The 15049-nt window shown below is 31.9% G+C and overlaps 1 protein-coding gene and 1 long non-coding RNA gene across 2 annotated transcripts; one reads left to right on the forward strand and one right to left on the reverse strand.

The window, feature by feature from the left end:
• The first annotated feature begins 90 nt into the window (after positions 1-90).
• On the forward strand, positions 91-5228 carry LOC130902073 (serine-rich adhesin for platelets-like). The gene is made up of 2 exons (XM_057813882.1): positions 91-4751; positions 4929-5228. The coding sequence occupies exons 1-2, from the start codon at positions 255-257 to the stop codon at positions 5112-5114; spliced, it is 4683 nt and encodes a 1560-aa protein (XP_057669865.1). The 5' UTR covers positions 91-254; the 3' UTR covers positions 5115-5228.
• Positions 5229-7478: 2250 nt separating this feature from the next.
• LOC130902396 (uncharacterized) lies at positions 7479-11235 on the reverse strand. Its single transcript, XR_009060387.1, has 2 exons — positions 10688-11235; positions 7479-7914 (listed from the first exon to the last, which is right to left on the reverse strand). It is a non-coding gene; the product is annotated as an uncharacterized LOC130902396 (long non-coding RNA).
• Between the last annotated feature and the right edge of the window lie 3814 nt (positions 11236-15049).

Raw genomic sequence — 15049 nt, forward strand, 5'->3', positions numbered from 1 at the left:
ATGAATGTTCTTTCAATTCTGATCCAAATTACTTCACGTGTACTGTTAAAGGTAGATTCAGAAATGCAAACGACAAGACTTGTCAGACTTATTTCTTGTGTAACATCCTGAGTAGTGGTCGTGTCATACAAACCAAATATTCTTGTCCAACTAATTCTTATTTCAATCCCGAAAAGCAACTTTGCGATGCAGATTATGATTGTCCTTGTTCTTCATCAGAAACTACAACAACGGAAGCGATTACGACACAAGAAATGACTGAAATCACCACAGAAAGAGTTAAAACCGACATAATCGAAGGAACTACAGAAGAAATGATTACTGAAGATGATGATATCAAAACTACAATAGGAAATTCAACGGAATCAACCAGCACTTTGGGGGTTTCTACTGATACTACCTCTATTGATGAATGTTCTTTCAATTCTGATCCAAATTACTTCACGTGTACTGTTAAAGGTAGATTCAGAAATGCAAACGACAAGACTTGTCAAACTTATTTCTGGTGTTACATTCTGAGTAGTGGTCGTGTCATACAAACCAAATATTCTTGTCCAACTAATTCTTATTTCAATCCCGAAAAGCAACTTTGCGATGCAGATTATGATTGTCCTTGTTCTTCATCAGAAACCACTACAACTGAAGCGATCACGACACAAGAAATGACTGAAATCACCACAGAAAGAGTTAAAACCGACATAATCGAAGGAACTACAGAAGAAATGATTACTGAAGATGATGATATCAAAACTACAATAGGAAATTCAACGGAATCAACCAGCACTTTGGGGGTTTCTACTGATACTACGTCTATTGATGAATGTTCTTTCAATTCTGATCCAAATTACTTCACCTGTACTGTTAAAGGTAGATTCAGAAATGCAAACGACAAGACTTGTCAAACTTATTTCTTGTGTAACATCCTGAGTAGTGGTCGTGTCATACAAACCAAATATTCTTGTCCAACTAATTCTTATTTCAATCCCGAAAAGCAACTTTGCGATGCAGATTATGATTGTCCTTGTTCTTCATCAGAAACCACTACAACTGAAGCGATCACGACACAAGAAATGACTGAAATCACCACAGAAAGAGTTAAAACCGACATAATCGAAGGAACTACAGAAGAAATTATTACTGAAGATGATGATATCAAAACTACAATAGGAAATTCAACGGAATCAACCAGCACTTTGGGGGTTTCTACTGATACTACGTCTATTGATGAATGTTCTTTCAATTCTGATCCAAATTACTTCACCTGTACTGTTAAAGGTAGATTCAGAAATGCAAACGACAAGACTTGTCAAACTTATTTCTTGTGTAACATCCTGAGTAGTGGTCGTGTCATACAAACCAAATATTCTTGTCCAACTAATTCTTATTTCAATCCCGAAAAGCAACTTTGCGATGCAGATTATGATTGTCCTTGTTCTTCATCAGAAACCACTACAACTGAAGCGATCACGACACAAGAAATGACTGAAATCACCACAGAAAGAGTTAAAACCGACATAATCGAAGGAACTACAGAAGAAATGATTACTGAAGATGATGATATCAAAACTACAATAGGAAATTCAACGGAATCAACCAGCACTTTGGGGGTTTCTACTGATACTACGTCTATTGATGAATGTTCTTTCAATTCTGATCCAAATTACTTCACCTGTACTGTTAAAGGTAGATTCAGAAATGCAAACGACAAGACTTGTCAAACTTATTTCTTGTGTAACATCCTGAGTAGTGGTCGTGTCATACAAACCAAATATTCTTGTCCAACTAATTCTTATTTCAATCCCGAAAAGCAACTTTGCGATGCAGATTATGATTGTCCTTGTTCTTCATCAGAAACCACTACAACTGAAGCGATCACGACACAAGAAATGACTGAAATCACCACAGAAAGAGTTAAAACCGACATAATCGAAGGAACTACAGAAGAAATGATTACTGAAGATGATGATATCAAAACTACAATAGGAAATTCAACGGAATCAACCAGCACTTTGGGGGTTTCTACTGATACTACGTCTATTGATGAATGTTCTTTCAATTCTGATCCAAATTACTTCACCTGTACTGTTAAAGGTAGATTCAGAAATGCAAACGACAAGACTTGTCAAACTTATTTCTTGTGTAACATCCTGAGTAGTGGTCGTGTCATACAAACCAAATATTCTTGTCCAACTAATTCTTATTTCAATCCCGAAAAGCAACTTTGCGATGCAGATTATGATTGTCCTTGTTCTTCATCAGAAACCACTACAACTGAAGCGATCACGACACAAGAAATGACTGAAATCACCACAGAAAGAGTTAAAACCGACATAATCGAAGGAACTACAGAAGAAATGATTACTGAAGATGATGATATCAAAACTACAATAGGAAATTCAACGGAATCAACCAGCACTTTGGGGGTTTCTACTGATACTACCTCTATTGATGAATGTTCTTTCAATTCTGATCCAAATTACTTCACCTGTACTGTTCAAGGTAGATTCAGAAATGCAAACGACAAGACTTGTCAGACTTATTTCTTGTGTAACATCCTGAGTAGTGGTCGTGTCATACAAACCAAATATTCTTGTCCAACTTATTCTTATTTCAATCCCGAAAAGCAACTTTGCGATGCAGATTATGATTGTCCTTGTTCTTCATCAGAAACCACTACAACTGAAGCGATCACGACACAAGAAATGACTGAAATCACCACAGAAAGAGTTAAAACCGACATAATCGAAGGAACTACAGAAGAAATGATTACTGAAGATGATGATATCAAAACTACAATAGGAAATTCAACGGAATCAACCAGCACTTTGGGGGTTTCTACTGATACTACCTCTATTGATGAATGTTCTTTCAATTCTGATCCAAATTACTTCACGTGTACTGTTAAAGGTAGATTCAGAAATGCAAACGACAAGACTTGTCAAACTTATTTCTGGTGTTACATTCTGAGTAGTGGTCGTGTCATACAAACCAAATATTCTTGTCCAACTAATTCTTATTTCAATCCCGAAAAGCAACTTTGCGATGCAGATTATGATTGTCCTTGTTCTTCATCAGAAACCACTACAACTGAAGCGATCACGACACAAGAAATGACTGAAATCACCACAGAAAGAGTTAAAACCGACATAATCGAAGGAACTACAGAAGAAATTATTACTGAAGATGATGATATCAAAACTACAATAGGAAATTCAACGGAATCAACCAGCACTTTGGGGGTTTCTACTGATACTACCTCTATTGATGAATGTTCTTTCAATTCTGATCCAAATTACTTCACCTGTACTGTTCAAGGTAGATTCAGAAATGCAAACGACAAGACTTGTCAGACTTATTTCTTGTGTAACATCCTGAGTAGTGGTCGTGTCATACAAACCAAATATTCTTGTCCAACTAATTCTTATTTCAATCCCGAAAAGCAACTTTGCGATGCAGATTATGATTGTCCTTGTTCTTCATCAGAAACCACTACAACTGAAGCGATCACGACACAAGAAATGACTGAAATCACCACAGAAAGAGTTAAAACCGACATAATCGAAGGAACTACAGAAGAAATGATTACTGAAGATGATGATATCAAAACTACAATAGGAAATTCAACGGAATCAACCAGCACTTTGGGGGTTTCTACTGATACTACCTCTATTGATGAATGTTCTTTCAATTCTGATCCAAATTACTTCACGTGTACTGTTAAAGGTAGATTCAGAAATGCAAACGACAAGACTTGTCAAACTTATTTCTGGTGTTACATTCTGAGTAGTGGTCGTGTCATACAAACCAAATATTCTTGTCCAACTAATTCTTATTTCAATCCCGAAAAGCAACTTTGCGATGCAGATTATGATTGTCCTTGTTCTTCATCAGAAACCACTACAACTGAAGCGATCACGACACAAGAAATGACTGAAATCACCACAGAAAGAGTTAAAACCGACATAATCGAAGGAACTACAGAAGAAATTATTACTGAAGATGATGATATCAAAACTACAATAGGAAATTCAACGGAATCAACCAGCACTTTGGGGGTTTCTACTGATACTACCTCTATTGATGAATGTTCTTTCAATTCTGATCCAAATTACTTCACCTGTACTGTTAAAGGTAGATTCAGAAATGCAAACGACAAGACTTGTCAAACTTATTTCTGGTGTTACATTCTGAGTAGTGGTCGTGTCATACAAACCAAATATTCTTGTCCAACTAATTCTTATTTCAATCCCGAAAAGCAACTTTGCGATGCAGATTATGATTGTCCTTGTTCTTCATCAGAAACTACAACAACGGAAGCGATTACGACACAAGAAATGACTGAAATCACCACAGAAAGAGTTAAAACCGACATAATCGAAGGAACTACAGAAGAAATGATTACTGAAGATGATGATATCAAAACTACAATAGGAAATTCAACGGAATCAACCAGCACTTTGGGGGTTTCTACTGATACTACCTCTATTGATGAATGTTCTTTCAATTCTGATCCAAATTACTTCACGTGTACTGTTAAAGGTAGATTCAGAAATGCAAACGACAAGACTTGTCAAACTTATTTCTTGTGTAACATCCTGAGTAGTGGTCGTGTCATACAAACCAAATATTCTTGTCCAACTAATTCTTATTTCAATCCCGAAAAGCAACTTTGCGATGCAGATTATGATTGTCCTTGTTCTTCATCAGAAACCACTACAACTGAAGCGATCACGACACAAGAAATGACTGAAATCACCACAGAAAGAGTTAAAACCGACATAATCGAAGGAACTACAGAAGAAATGATTACTGAAGATGATGATATCAAAACTACAATAGGAAATTCAACGGAATCAACCAGCACTTTGGGGGTTTCTACTGATACTACGTCTATTGATGAATGTTCTTTCAATTCTGATCCAAATTACTTCACCTGTACTGTTAAAGGTAGATTCAGAAATGCAAACGACAAGACTTGTCAAACTTATTTCTTGTGTAACATCCTGAGTAGTGGTCGTGTCATACAAACCAAATATTCTTGTCCAACTAATTCTTATTTCAATCCCGAAAAGCAACTTTGCGATGCAGGTTATAAATGTCAATGTTCATCTTAATAATTGATTTTGTAAAGTAATAATATTTATGATTTTATACGTCTATTTCAACGTTCATAATAGTTACATTGTATTAAAATATTTTCTTATAATTATACTGATTATCCAAAAAAATATTTCTTTCATCATTTTACCACACAACTACCTTCTCCTATTTTATATGGTTTAATAGAAAAATATGGGCTCTCCATTAAGAGCTGAACGCCTATATTAAAAAAAATTACATTTTAAATTATAATTTCAAGTATTTAAAGGAGAAAATATTTTTGAAACACTTTGAAAGTATTAACCATGTCAACCGAAAGTATGTAGAAACTTTAATCTCGATTATTCTATTTGAAACAATCGTTGCTGCTACGGAATATTATATTAACGTTTTGTAATACCATGAAGCAATGAAATAAAATCATTATTTTGAAACTAATTCAGTGAAATTTTCGTCTACCTACTTTTTAGCAATTGATCACCGGCATCGCATACTCAAATACAACTGTCGTTGCCCCTTAAATAAAATATTTATCGCTTTAGAAATTCATGTGTTTTCATTCCATTGGCGTCGATAACGAATTAAGGTTTTATAGGGACTTTTTCCTGTTTCCTGACCTTAAATTTTCACTTGTAGACGATAACGTCAACACCTATGTTGGCCTTAGCCCAACCAATATAAAAGCCGAACTAGATTCTACTCTAAAATATTGACCAGCATCGCAGACAATTCACAAAGTAGTACAGGATAATCGTCCACTTCAGTGGACGAGCTTGCAAGCATTAAAAAGTGCGGTACAACGCATATTAACTGGAAATTTGTACATCAGAAAGCTGTGCACAAGATGGTTGCCGCGTTTACTCAAAATGGAACAGACAGCGTAGTGATCATGCAAATTTTATTTGTCAGGCACATTATTCGCCAGATTTAGCCCCCTCGGTTTATTTTATGTTCCCAGACTTGAAAAAATTGGTTCCGTGGTCAAAGATTCTCCAACAATGAAGACTTAATCCTGGCAGTTAATGAGGGATATCGAACTTATTGAACATCGTTGGGAAAATTGTGTGAAACTAGAAATAAATATCCGTTTGGTCAGGTACTTCTGGGACTATCCTCGTACAATGATAAAAAAAAACCGTAAATATTAATTGGATGGGTTCGAGCGTTTCTGAAACTGAGCTAAATATTTAGTTTCAGAAATTGACACCCGCGATTCCGAATAGAAAAATCATTGAGCAAATAACTTTACTACAAACTACAATAATAAAAAGATATAAATAAAGTGACTGAATGTTTGTAAACATGAGATCATTTTTCATAGTATTGGAAATATTAATAAACAATTACGTTGTAAATTCATTCATTCATAGTCTGGTCAAATTAGTCCTAAGAAAAGTAGTGAAGCATAAATTTGAGGTTATGTATGGAATAATAAACAATAACTGTAGATACAGCAGATCTGCCCCACTAATATGAAATTTGTAAAATCTTTATTTTATATAGTCTCTGAGGGAGCCTGAGTTTTTTTGGTGCGAATGGAACGAGTTCTTGCGTTGTAGACAGCTGCTCTTCTTTGATTGCTGGCTGCTGTTGGAACTGGACCATGACTCTCTGGAGTAGGGTTTTGAGGACGACCTTGAGGAATGCCAACAGTTGAACCGCTAGGAATTAGCACCCTGGACGAAAAAAGTTGTTTAATGTGTCGCTTCAGCACACGTCCAGCATCTAGTTTCACCATGTAATGGCGCGAATCAACGCACTTAGTTACAACGACAAAAGCGCACCTGGATCCTCTCCTCTACTGATAAGGAACGTTTAGGCGTTGTAGTTGATGAGGATTCTGATTCCTTTGGGGGAAAAATAGTATCGAGTTCGGCCCGTATTTTCCTCAATAGGTAGAATTCGACTGGAGAAATTCCAGACGCAGTAATGGGTGACAGACGTCGCCTTCAACTTTTGCTTGAACGTGCCTGCACCAGGAGTTTTGGCGTTGAATATAACGTACTGTATTGACTTACTACGACGACTTACGGACCCAGAGATAGCGGTTCAGTACAATGAATCTAGGGATTTGCGTTTGGTAAAAATTGAAAGTATTTTGAAGCTATAAAAAGTTGATATGGATCAGAATTAGCAGAACGGTCGATACTATGTAGAGGAGAATTCGAGATGGAAACATGCTCGACCTTCGCACAGTCCAAAGGTCGTTGTGTGAGCCGCTATGTTACTAGTTGCATAATCTCTAATTATTTCTTGAAAATTGACGAGTCCGATCGCTAAATGTGACATATTGATCGTGCTGACGCACTGCCATCGATATTTCTGGAAAATTCTCGAAATTATTGAGCAAAAAATGGGAATCAAGGTATTTAAATTAATTTTTTCATATAAAACAACTTTTATTTACATTTTTAAGGTTAATACACTAGACAATTGATTCGATTTTGTTGTCATAAAAACGACAATATTTTTATTTTATTTTTTGTGGATTATTATGAAAAAAAATCGTGCTAAAATAACAAAAAAGGATTTGAAAGGACATTGAAATAATTCAGGACTCGAAATCTAATAGATTTGTTGCTAGTTAAGTTCAACGGGATGACGTAAAACTTATTTTAGTCAATTACAAAGTTAATTAATAATTTTGACGAATTCATCTAATTTTTTTTATAAATATTAATTGCTTAAATTTTTTTTTCCTAAATAAATTCTCATCCTGATTTAATTTTCTTATAGTTTTCATTATTTGTTGATATTTTGACGTCTGCTTCCAATCCTGGTATATTATACTGACTTCCTTTACCTTCTTTAAAACTGAAACAAACAAAATATAAAATTACGTATTTATATAAAATTTTTTCTATGTTTCTCGTAGTTTTTAAATTAAAAATTGAAGAAACTAGAACCCGGTTTAGAATCATAATAAAAACCACGCTGATTAGGCGTTTTCTAAGTCGTAGAATCCATTTATCTACTTGTCAAAAATTGTTACTCACAATAATTGGAATGATGTACTTCCGGCTTTTTGACTGAATTTATGAACTGTCATTATCAATCAATTAAGATTAGATAACTTAGCTTAAGCTAAAGTAAAACTAACCTAATCGAAGCTAAAGTAAATCTAATCGAAGCTAAAGTAAACCTAATTGAAGCTAAAGTAAACCTAATCTAATGGAAACTAAAATAAACCTAATTGAAGCTTAAGTAAACCTAATCGAAGCTAAAATAAACCTAATCGAAGCTGAGGTAAACCTAATTGAACCTAAAGTAGACCTATTCTAATGGAAGCTAAAATAAACCCAATTGGCTGAAGTAAACCTATTCTAAGGGAAGCTAAAGTAAACCTAATTGAAGCTGAAGTAAACCTATTCTAATGGAAGCTAAAATAAACCTAATCGAAGCTGAGGTAAACCTAATTGAACCTAAAGTAGACCTATTCTAATGGAAGCTAAAATAAACCCAATTGGCTGAAGTAAACCTATTCTAAGGGAAGCTAAAGTAAACCTAATTGAAGCTGAAGTAAACCTATTCTAATGGAAGCTAAAATAAACCTAATCGAAGCTGAGGTAAACCTAATTGAACCTAAAGTAGACCTATTCTAATGGAAGCTAAAATAAACCTAATCGGAGTTGAGGTAAACCTAATCGAACCTAAAGTAGACCTATTCTAATGGAAGCTAAAATAAACCCAATTGGCTGAAGTAAACCTATTCTAAGGGAAGCTAAAGTAAACCTAATTGAAGCTGAAGTAAACCTATTCTAATGGAAGCTAAAATAAACCTAATCGAAGCTGAGGTAAACCTAATTGAACCTAAAGTAGACCTATTCTAATGGAAGCTAAAATAAACCCAATTGGCTGAAGTAAACCTATTCTAAGGGAAGCTAAAGTAAACCTAATTGAAGCTGAAGTAAACCTATTCTAATGGAAGCTAAAATAAACCTAATCGAAGCTGAGGTAAACCTAATTGAACCTAAAGTAGACCTATTCTAATGGAAGCTAAAATAAACCTAATCGGAGTTGAGGTAAACCTAATCGAACCTAAAGTAGACCTATTCTCATGGAAGCTAAAATAAACCCAATTGGCTGAAGTAAACCTATTCTAAGGGAAGCTAAAGTAAACCTAATTGAAGCTGAAGTAAACCTATTCTAATGGAAGCTAAAATAAACCTAATCGAAGCTGAGGTAAACCTAATTGAACCTAAAGTAGACCTATTCTAATGGAAGCTAAAATAAACCTAATTGAAGCTGAAGTAAACCTATTCTAAGGGGAGCTAAAGTAAACCTAATTGAAGCTAAAGTAAACTTATTCTAATGGAAGCTCAGGTAAACCTAGTTGAAGCTAAAGTAAACCTAATCGCAGCTGAAGTAAACCTAATTGGAGCTTAAGTAAACCTATTCTAATGGAAGCTACAATAAACCTAATCGAAGCTGAGGTAAACCTATTCTAAGGGAAGCTAAAGTAAACCTAACCTAACCAAAAAATGGATCCGTTCCTACGAAAGACAGTTCGCAATTCGAATATAAATAAAAATTGAATAAAACAAACGTGATTAACGAGTTTTTTTCTTATTGTACGTCTTTTCCCTGTTCAGCCAAGCCGTCATCTTCTACAAATAGCCCTCTCAAAAAAAGACCTTTCGCTTAATTCATAAATCTAGTCAAAAAGTAGAACCAATTCAATTGTTAATAGAACCTGATTAAAAATGGATTCTACGATAGCTCAAACGCTAAACTAATATGTTTTCATTATATTCATGTAAATGAAATACAGTCTAGGAATTTACATCATGAATATCAAGGAGATTGAGGTGCAGTATATTTATTTAACGATATTGCAGTTATTCTAATTGAATTGAAAGAGACACCATAGGTAACGAATCCATAAGATCCCACACCTGAAAGAGCCCTAAAATATATCCCAACATAAGAGAAAACAGAGAAAACAAACCCTGTTCTCTGGGCCATCTTGAATCAAATTTATAACCCAATCCTGAAGAGTATACCTCTCTATACACGATTTGTGTGATGTTGATCTTAAAGATGAACCTCGCCTTGTTTGACCAACTATTGAAAATGTTGATAAAATGCTTCGAAAAGACCATATAGCGTATTGAAAGAATTCTAATACCTGACAAATAAAGAAGTCCATGAAGAAGACATCTATAATTAATTAAGTTAATAAGATCTAGAGCAATCAACTGTCAAAGGATTTACCAAGAACTGAAGAATCTGTATAAATACCCAATAAGGGTTCAAAGGGATGGTTGGGAAGTTAAAAGATGCCAGGAAATAGTTTATTGAAGACGAGGAAGAAGGTGAAAGAAGTTAATGGGAATGGGCTTTAAATACCTGCAGTACTAGACCAAAATATTATTTTTACAGTCAAAAATTGATGATAAATCGTATCTTAATATATGTTGTTGTAGTTCCAAGATACAATATAGTGTTTATCTCGTGGAAAAGATCATAACTCACTCGATGAATAACAGCTTCATCTGCGTGAATTATGACCTAATTTGTATAATAAATATACAATTCAATATAATTCAATTCGATATATTATATGGAATTATAACTAATAACTTACCCATAAAAGGCTTTATCAGATCCTTTGAATAATTTTAATCCGCACATAATTAACCTGCCACAGTTACCAACAATGGGAAAATATTATTGAATAGAACAAAGATTCTATTTTCTAAACACACCCGACAAAGCGAGAGATAACAATGTTTGAAGAAATGATTGGAATTTTAAGAAAAAGTGTGAGTGTGTGTGTGTATGTATGTGTGTAAAGTGTATCTTTATTCGTCTCCACTCGCCTACATCGTGAAATCCCATTTAAATAATGGAAGTCTATGCATGTGTAATTATTTATTTTCATGCATTGATTCATCATGACGAATTTGTTTTGATTTATTTTTAGATAACACCGACGAACGAAAAGAAATTAGTGCCTAAAACTTTTACTATTCTAATACTACACTTGCTACTGAAATTTTGAAACAAATAAAAATAAATATTCATAATTGGATAAATGCCATAAATGTTTTTCAAAATATTCTCCACTAAGATCACACACCGTAAACTATTTATCTGTGAGTGTTGGTTTATGTGGCACCAAAAGTCATACAAAATCATTTCATCTTTTGAACATGAATTGTGTCAAATGTCAAACTTCATGATGACAATGACAGATTTGACATATTGACGTTAGTGTTGCCATATCTCGGATATTAAATAGCAACAACATATTTTTTTAAATGAATTATCACCTCGACTCTTTTATACAGTGTGGTACAGGCAAATGGAATGAATTCGTTGATAAATAATACAGGGTTTGTCATGTGACAGTGGCCAATACCTGATTTTTATTTTGCAATATGCTTGTGTGCTTGAATATATTCAGAATGATTCAAATTAAAAAAGATCCATTGTGGTATTAAGAAACAATTTGTTCGCTTTCAATAATTAACAAAATGGCGTTCGTGACTTTTTTACTGAATGTTCGAAATGTTTTTAGAATAATTGTTCGAACCGAACCGTTTTCCTTTGTTAGACTTTTTCTTTCGTGCATATTCCACATACTTGCCATCAAAATTTCAGAAATTTGCATTTATTTTGCATAAGGGAAAGTGTCTAATACGAAATGCGACACCGGGCTTGTGTAAGTCGTTTAGATTTTATTGCATTCATACTCAAATAAACCACGGACTTGCTGCTCATACTAATTATTGATTATTTTGCAGTAGGACACGATATTTACTGTACATGTTTTATTTTTAATTTTTTTAGAAACAGGATTGGATTTAATTATATTGAATAGAAAAAGTTTGTTCCAAAAGTATTGATTATTGAATTTTAATATCACAAAATCTAGATAATTTGTAAAATACGTCAAAAATATACAGATTGTCCTAGAAATTGTTGAATTTTTTTTAATTATTTCCTTTCAATGTCAGAAAAACTTGAAAACAATCGCAAAACACGTCAAAAATATACAGAAGGTACCAAATTTATCAATAATCAAATTTAGATACAAGAAAATTTAAAAAGTGCTACAAAAACGTCTAAAAATAAAAGAAATTTTTTATAATCACATTTGAATGAAAATATATGTAAAAAGAAACTAAAAGAAAAGACAAAAAACGCCAAGAAATACTATACCAAGATACAGGACGTTCGTTTTCTTAATTACTTGCTTTCAATATCAGAAAAACTTGAAAAAAACCGCAAAATACGTGAAAAATATACGGAACGTCCCAAATTTTTAAATAGTTGAATTTCGACATAACAAAATTTTTAAAAAATGCAACAAAAACATATAAAAGTATAGGAAATGACTCCTGAATTTTTAAAAATTGAATTTCAATTAGAAAGCACAGAAAAAATGCAAAAAACGCAAAGAAAAATATACAGAACGTCATATTTTTTTCATTTATAAAATCTCGATATTAAAAAAGAAATGCATCAAAAATATAATTCAAAATTTTGCAATTCTCAAATTTCAATTTAAAAAATGGAGAAAAAAGCAAATAACATGAAAAATATACAGATTGTCCTAGAAATTGTTGAATTTTTTTTAATTATTTCCTTTCAATGTCAGAAAAACTTAAAAACAATCGCAAAACACGTCAAAAATATACAGAAGGTACCAAATTTATCAATAATCAAATTTAGATACAACAAAATTTAAAAAGTGCTACAAAAACGTATAAAAATAAAAGAAATTTTTTATTATCACATTTTAATGAAAATATATGGAAAAAAAATAAAAGAAAAGACAAAAAACGCCAAAAAATACTATACCAAAATACAGGACGTTCGTTTTCTTAATTACTTGCTTTCAATATCAGAAAAACTTGAAAAAAACCGCAAAATACGTGAAAAATATACGGAACGTCCCAAATTTTTAAATAGTTGAATTTCGACATAACAAAATTTTTAAAAAATGCAACAAAAACATATAAAAGTATAGGAAATGACTCCTGAATTTTTAAAAATTGAATTTCAATTAGAAAGCACAGAAAAAATGCAAAAAACGCAAAGAAAAATATACAGAACGTCATATTTTTTTCATTTATAAAATCTCGATATTAAAAAAGAAATGCATCAAAAATATAATTCAAAATTTTGCAATTCTCAAATTTCAATTTAAAAAATGGAGAAAAAAGCAAATAACATGAAAAATATACAGATTGTCCTAGAAATTGTTGAATTTTTTTTAATTATTTCCTTTCAATGTCAGAAAAACTTAAAAACAATCGCAAAACACGTCAAAAATATACAGAAGGTACCAAATTTATCAATAATCAAATTTAGATACAAGAAAATTTAAAAAGTGCTACAAAAACGTCTAAAAATAAAAGAAATTTTTTATAATCACATTTGAATGAAAATATATGTAAAAAGAAACTAAAAGAAAAGACAAAAAACGCCAAGAAATACTATACCAAGATACAGGACGTTCGTTTTCTTAATTACTTGCTTTCAATATCAGAAAAACTTGAAAAAAACCGCAAAATACGTGAAAAATATACGGAACGTCCCAAATTTTTAAATAGTTGAATTTCGACATAACAAAATTTTTAAAAAATGCAACAAAAACATATAAAAGTATAGGAAATGACTCCTGAATTTTTAAAAATTGAATTTCAATTAGAAAGCACAGAAAAAATGCAAAAAACGCAAAGAAAAATATACAGAACGTCATATTTTTTTCATTTATAAAATCTCGATATTAAAAAAGAAATGCATCAAAAATATAATTCAAAATTTTGCAATTCTCAAATTTCAATTTAAAAAATGGAGAAAAAAGCAAATAACATGAAAAATATACAGATTGTCCTAGAAATTGTTGAATTTTTTTTAATTATTTCCTTTCAATGTCAGAAAAACTTAAAAACAATCGCAAAACACGTCAAAAATATACAGAAGGTACCAAATTTATCAATAATCAAATTTAGATACAACAAAATTTAAAAAGTGCTACAAAAACGTATAAAAATAAAAGAAATTTTTTATAATCACATTTGAATGAAAATATATGTAAAAAGAAACTAAAAGAAAAGACAAAAAACGCCAAGAAATACTATACCAAGATACAGGACGTTCGTTTTCTTAATTACTTGCTTTCAATATCAGAAAAACTGGAAAAAAATCGCAAAATACGTGAAAAATATACGGAACGTCCCAAATTTTTAAATAGTTGAATTTCGACATAACAAAATTTTTAAAAAATGCAACAAAAACATATAAAAGTATAGGAAATGACTCCTGAATTTTTAAAAATTGAATTTCAATTAGAAAGCACAGAAAAAATGCAAAAAACGCAAAGAAAAATATACAGAACGTCCAAGAATTTGTTAAACTTCAATAAATAATATACAGGACGAATTTGAATTCTTTTAACTACTGATTTTAATCAATATCAGAAAAACTTGAGTGAAATCACAAAATACGACAAAAATATACAGAACGACACTTTTAAATGTTTGAATTTCGACATCGTAAAAATTTTAGAAATTGCAACAAAACAATATAAAAGTATAAGTGCAATAAACATATAAAAACATAGAAAATGTTTTCCATATTTCTTATGATAAAATTTAAACAAAAAAATCGAGAAAAAAGGCAAAAAACGACTAGAAATATACAGAGCGTCCCAGAATTTGATAAATTACAATAAACGGTAGACAGAACGTTGGATTACTGAATTTCAGTATCACGAAAACCAAAAAAAAGCAAGAAACGTCAAAATTTTCAAATTTGTTCATCACAAAATAAAAAAAATGCTTAAACACATAAAAACAATTTTTAATGATGAAATTTAAATTGAAAAATCGAAAATAAAAACGGAATAAATGTCAAGAAAAAAATTTCATAATACGTCAAAAATACGTCCCAAATTTTCCTATTGTTAAATTTCGATACTGGAAAATTGAAAAAA

Source organism: Diorhabda carinulata, chromosome X, assembly GCF_026250575.1.
Source record: "Diorhabda carinulata isolate Delta chromosome X, icDioCari1.1, whole genome shotgun sequence".
In the NCBI taxonomy this organism is placed as follows: domain Eukaryota; kingdom Metazoa; phylum Arthropoda; class Insecta; order Coleoptera; family Chrysomelidae; genus Diorhabda; species Diorhabda carinulata.

Coding starts and splice junctions, on each gene's coding strand:
- LOC130902073 (XM_057813882.1), top strand. CDS start 255: ATGACTGAAATCACCACAGAAAGAGTTAAAACCGACATAATCGAAGGA. Junction 4,752..4,928: donor CGACACAAGAAATGACTGAA/ATCACCACAGAA, acceptor GATCCAAATTAC/TTCACCTGTACTGTTAAAGG.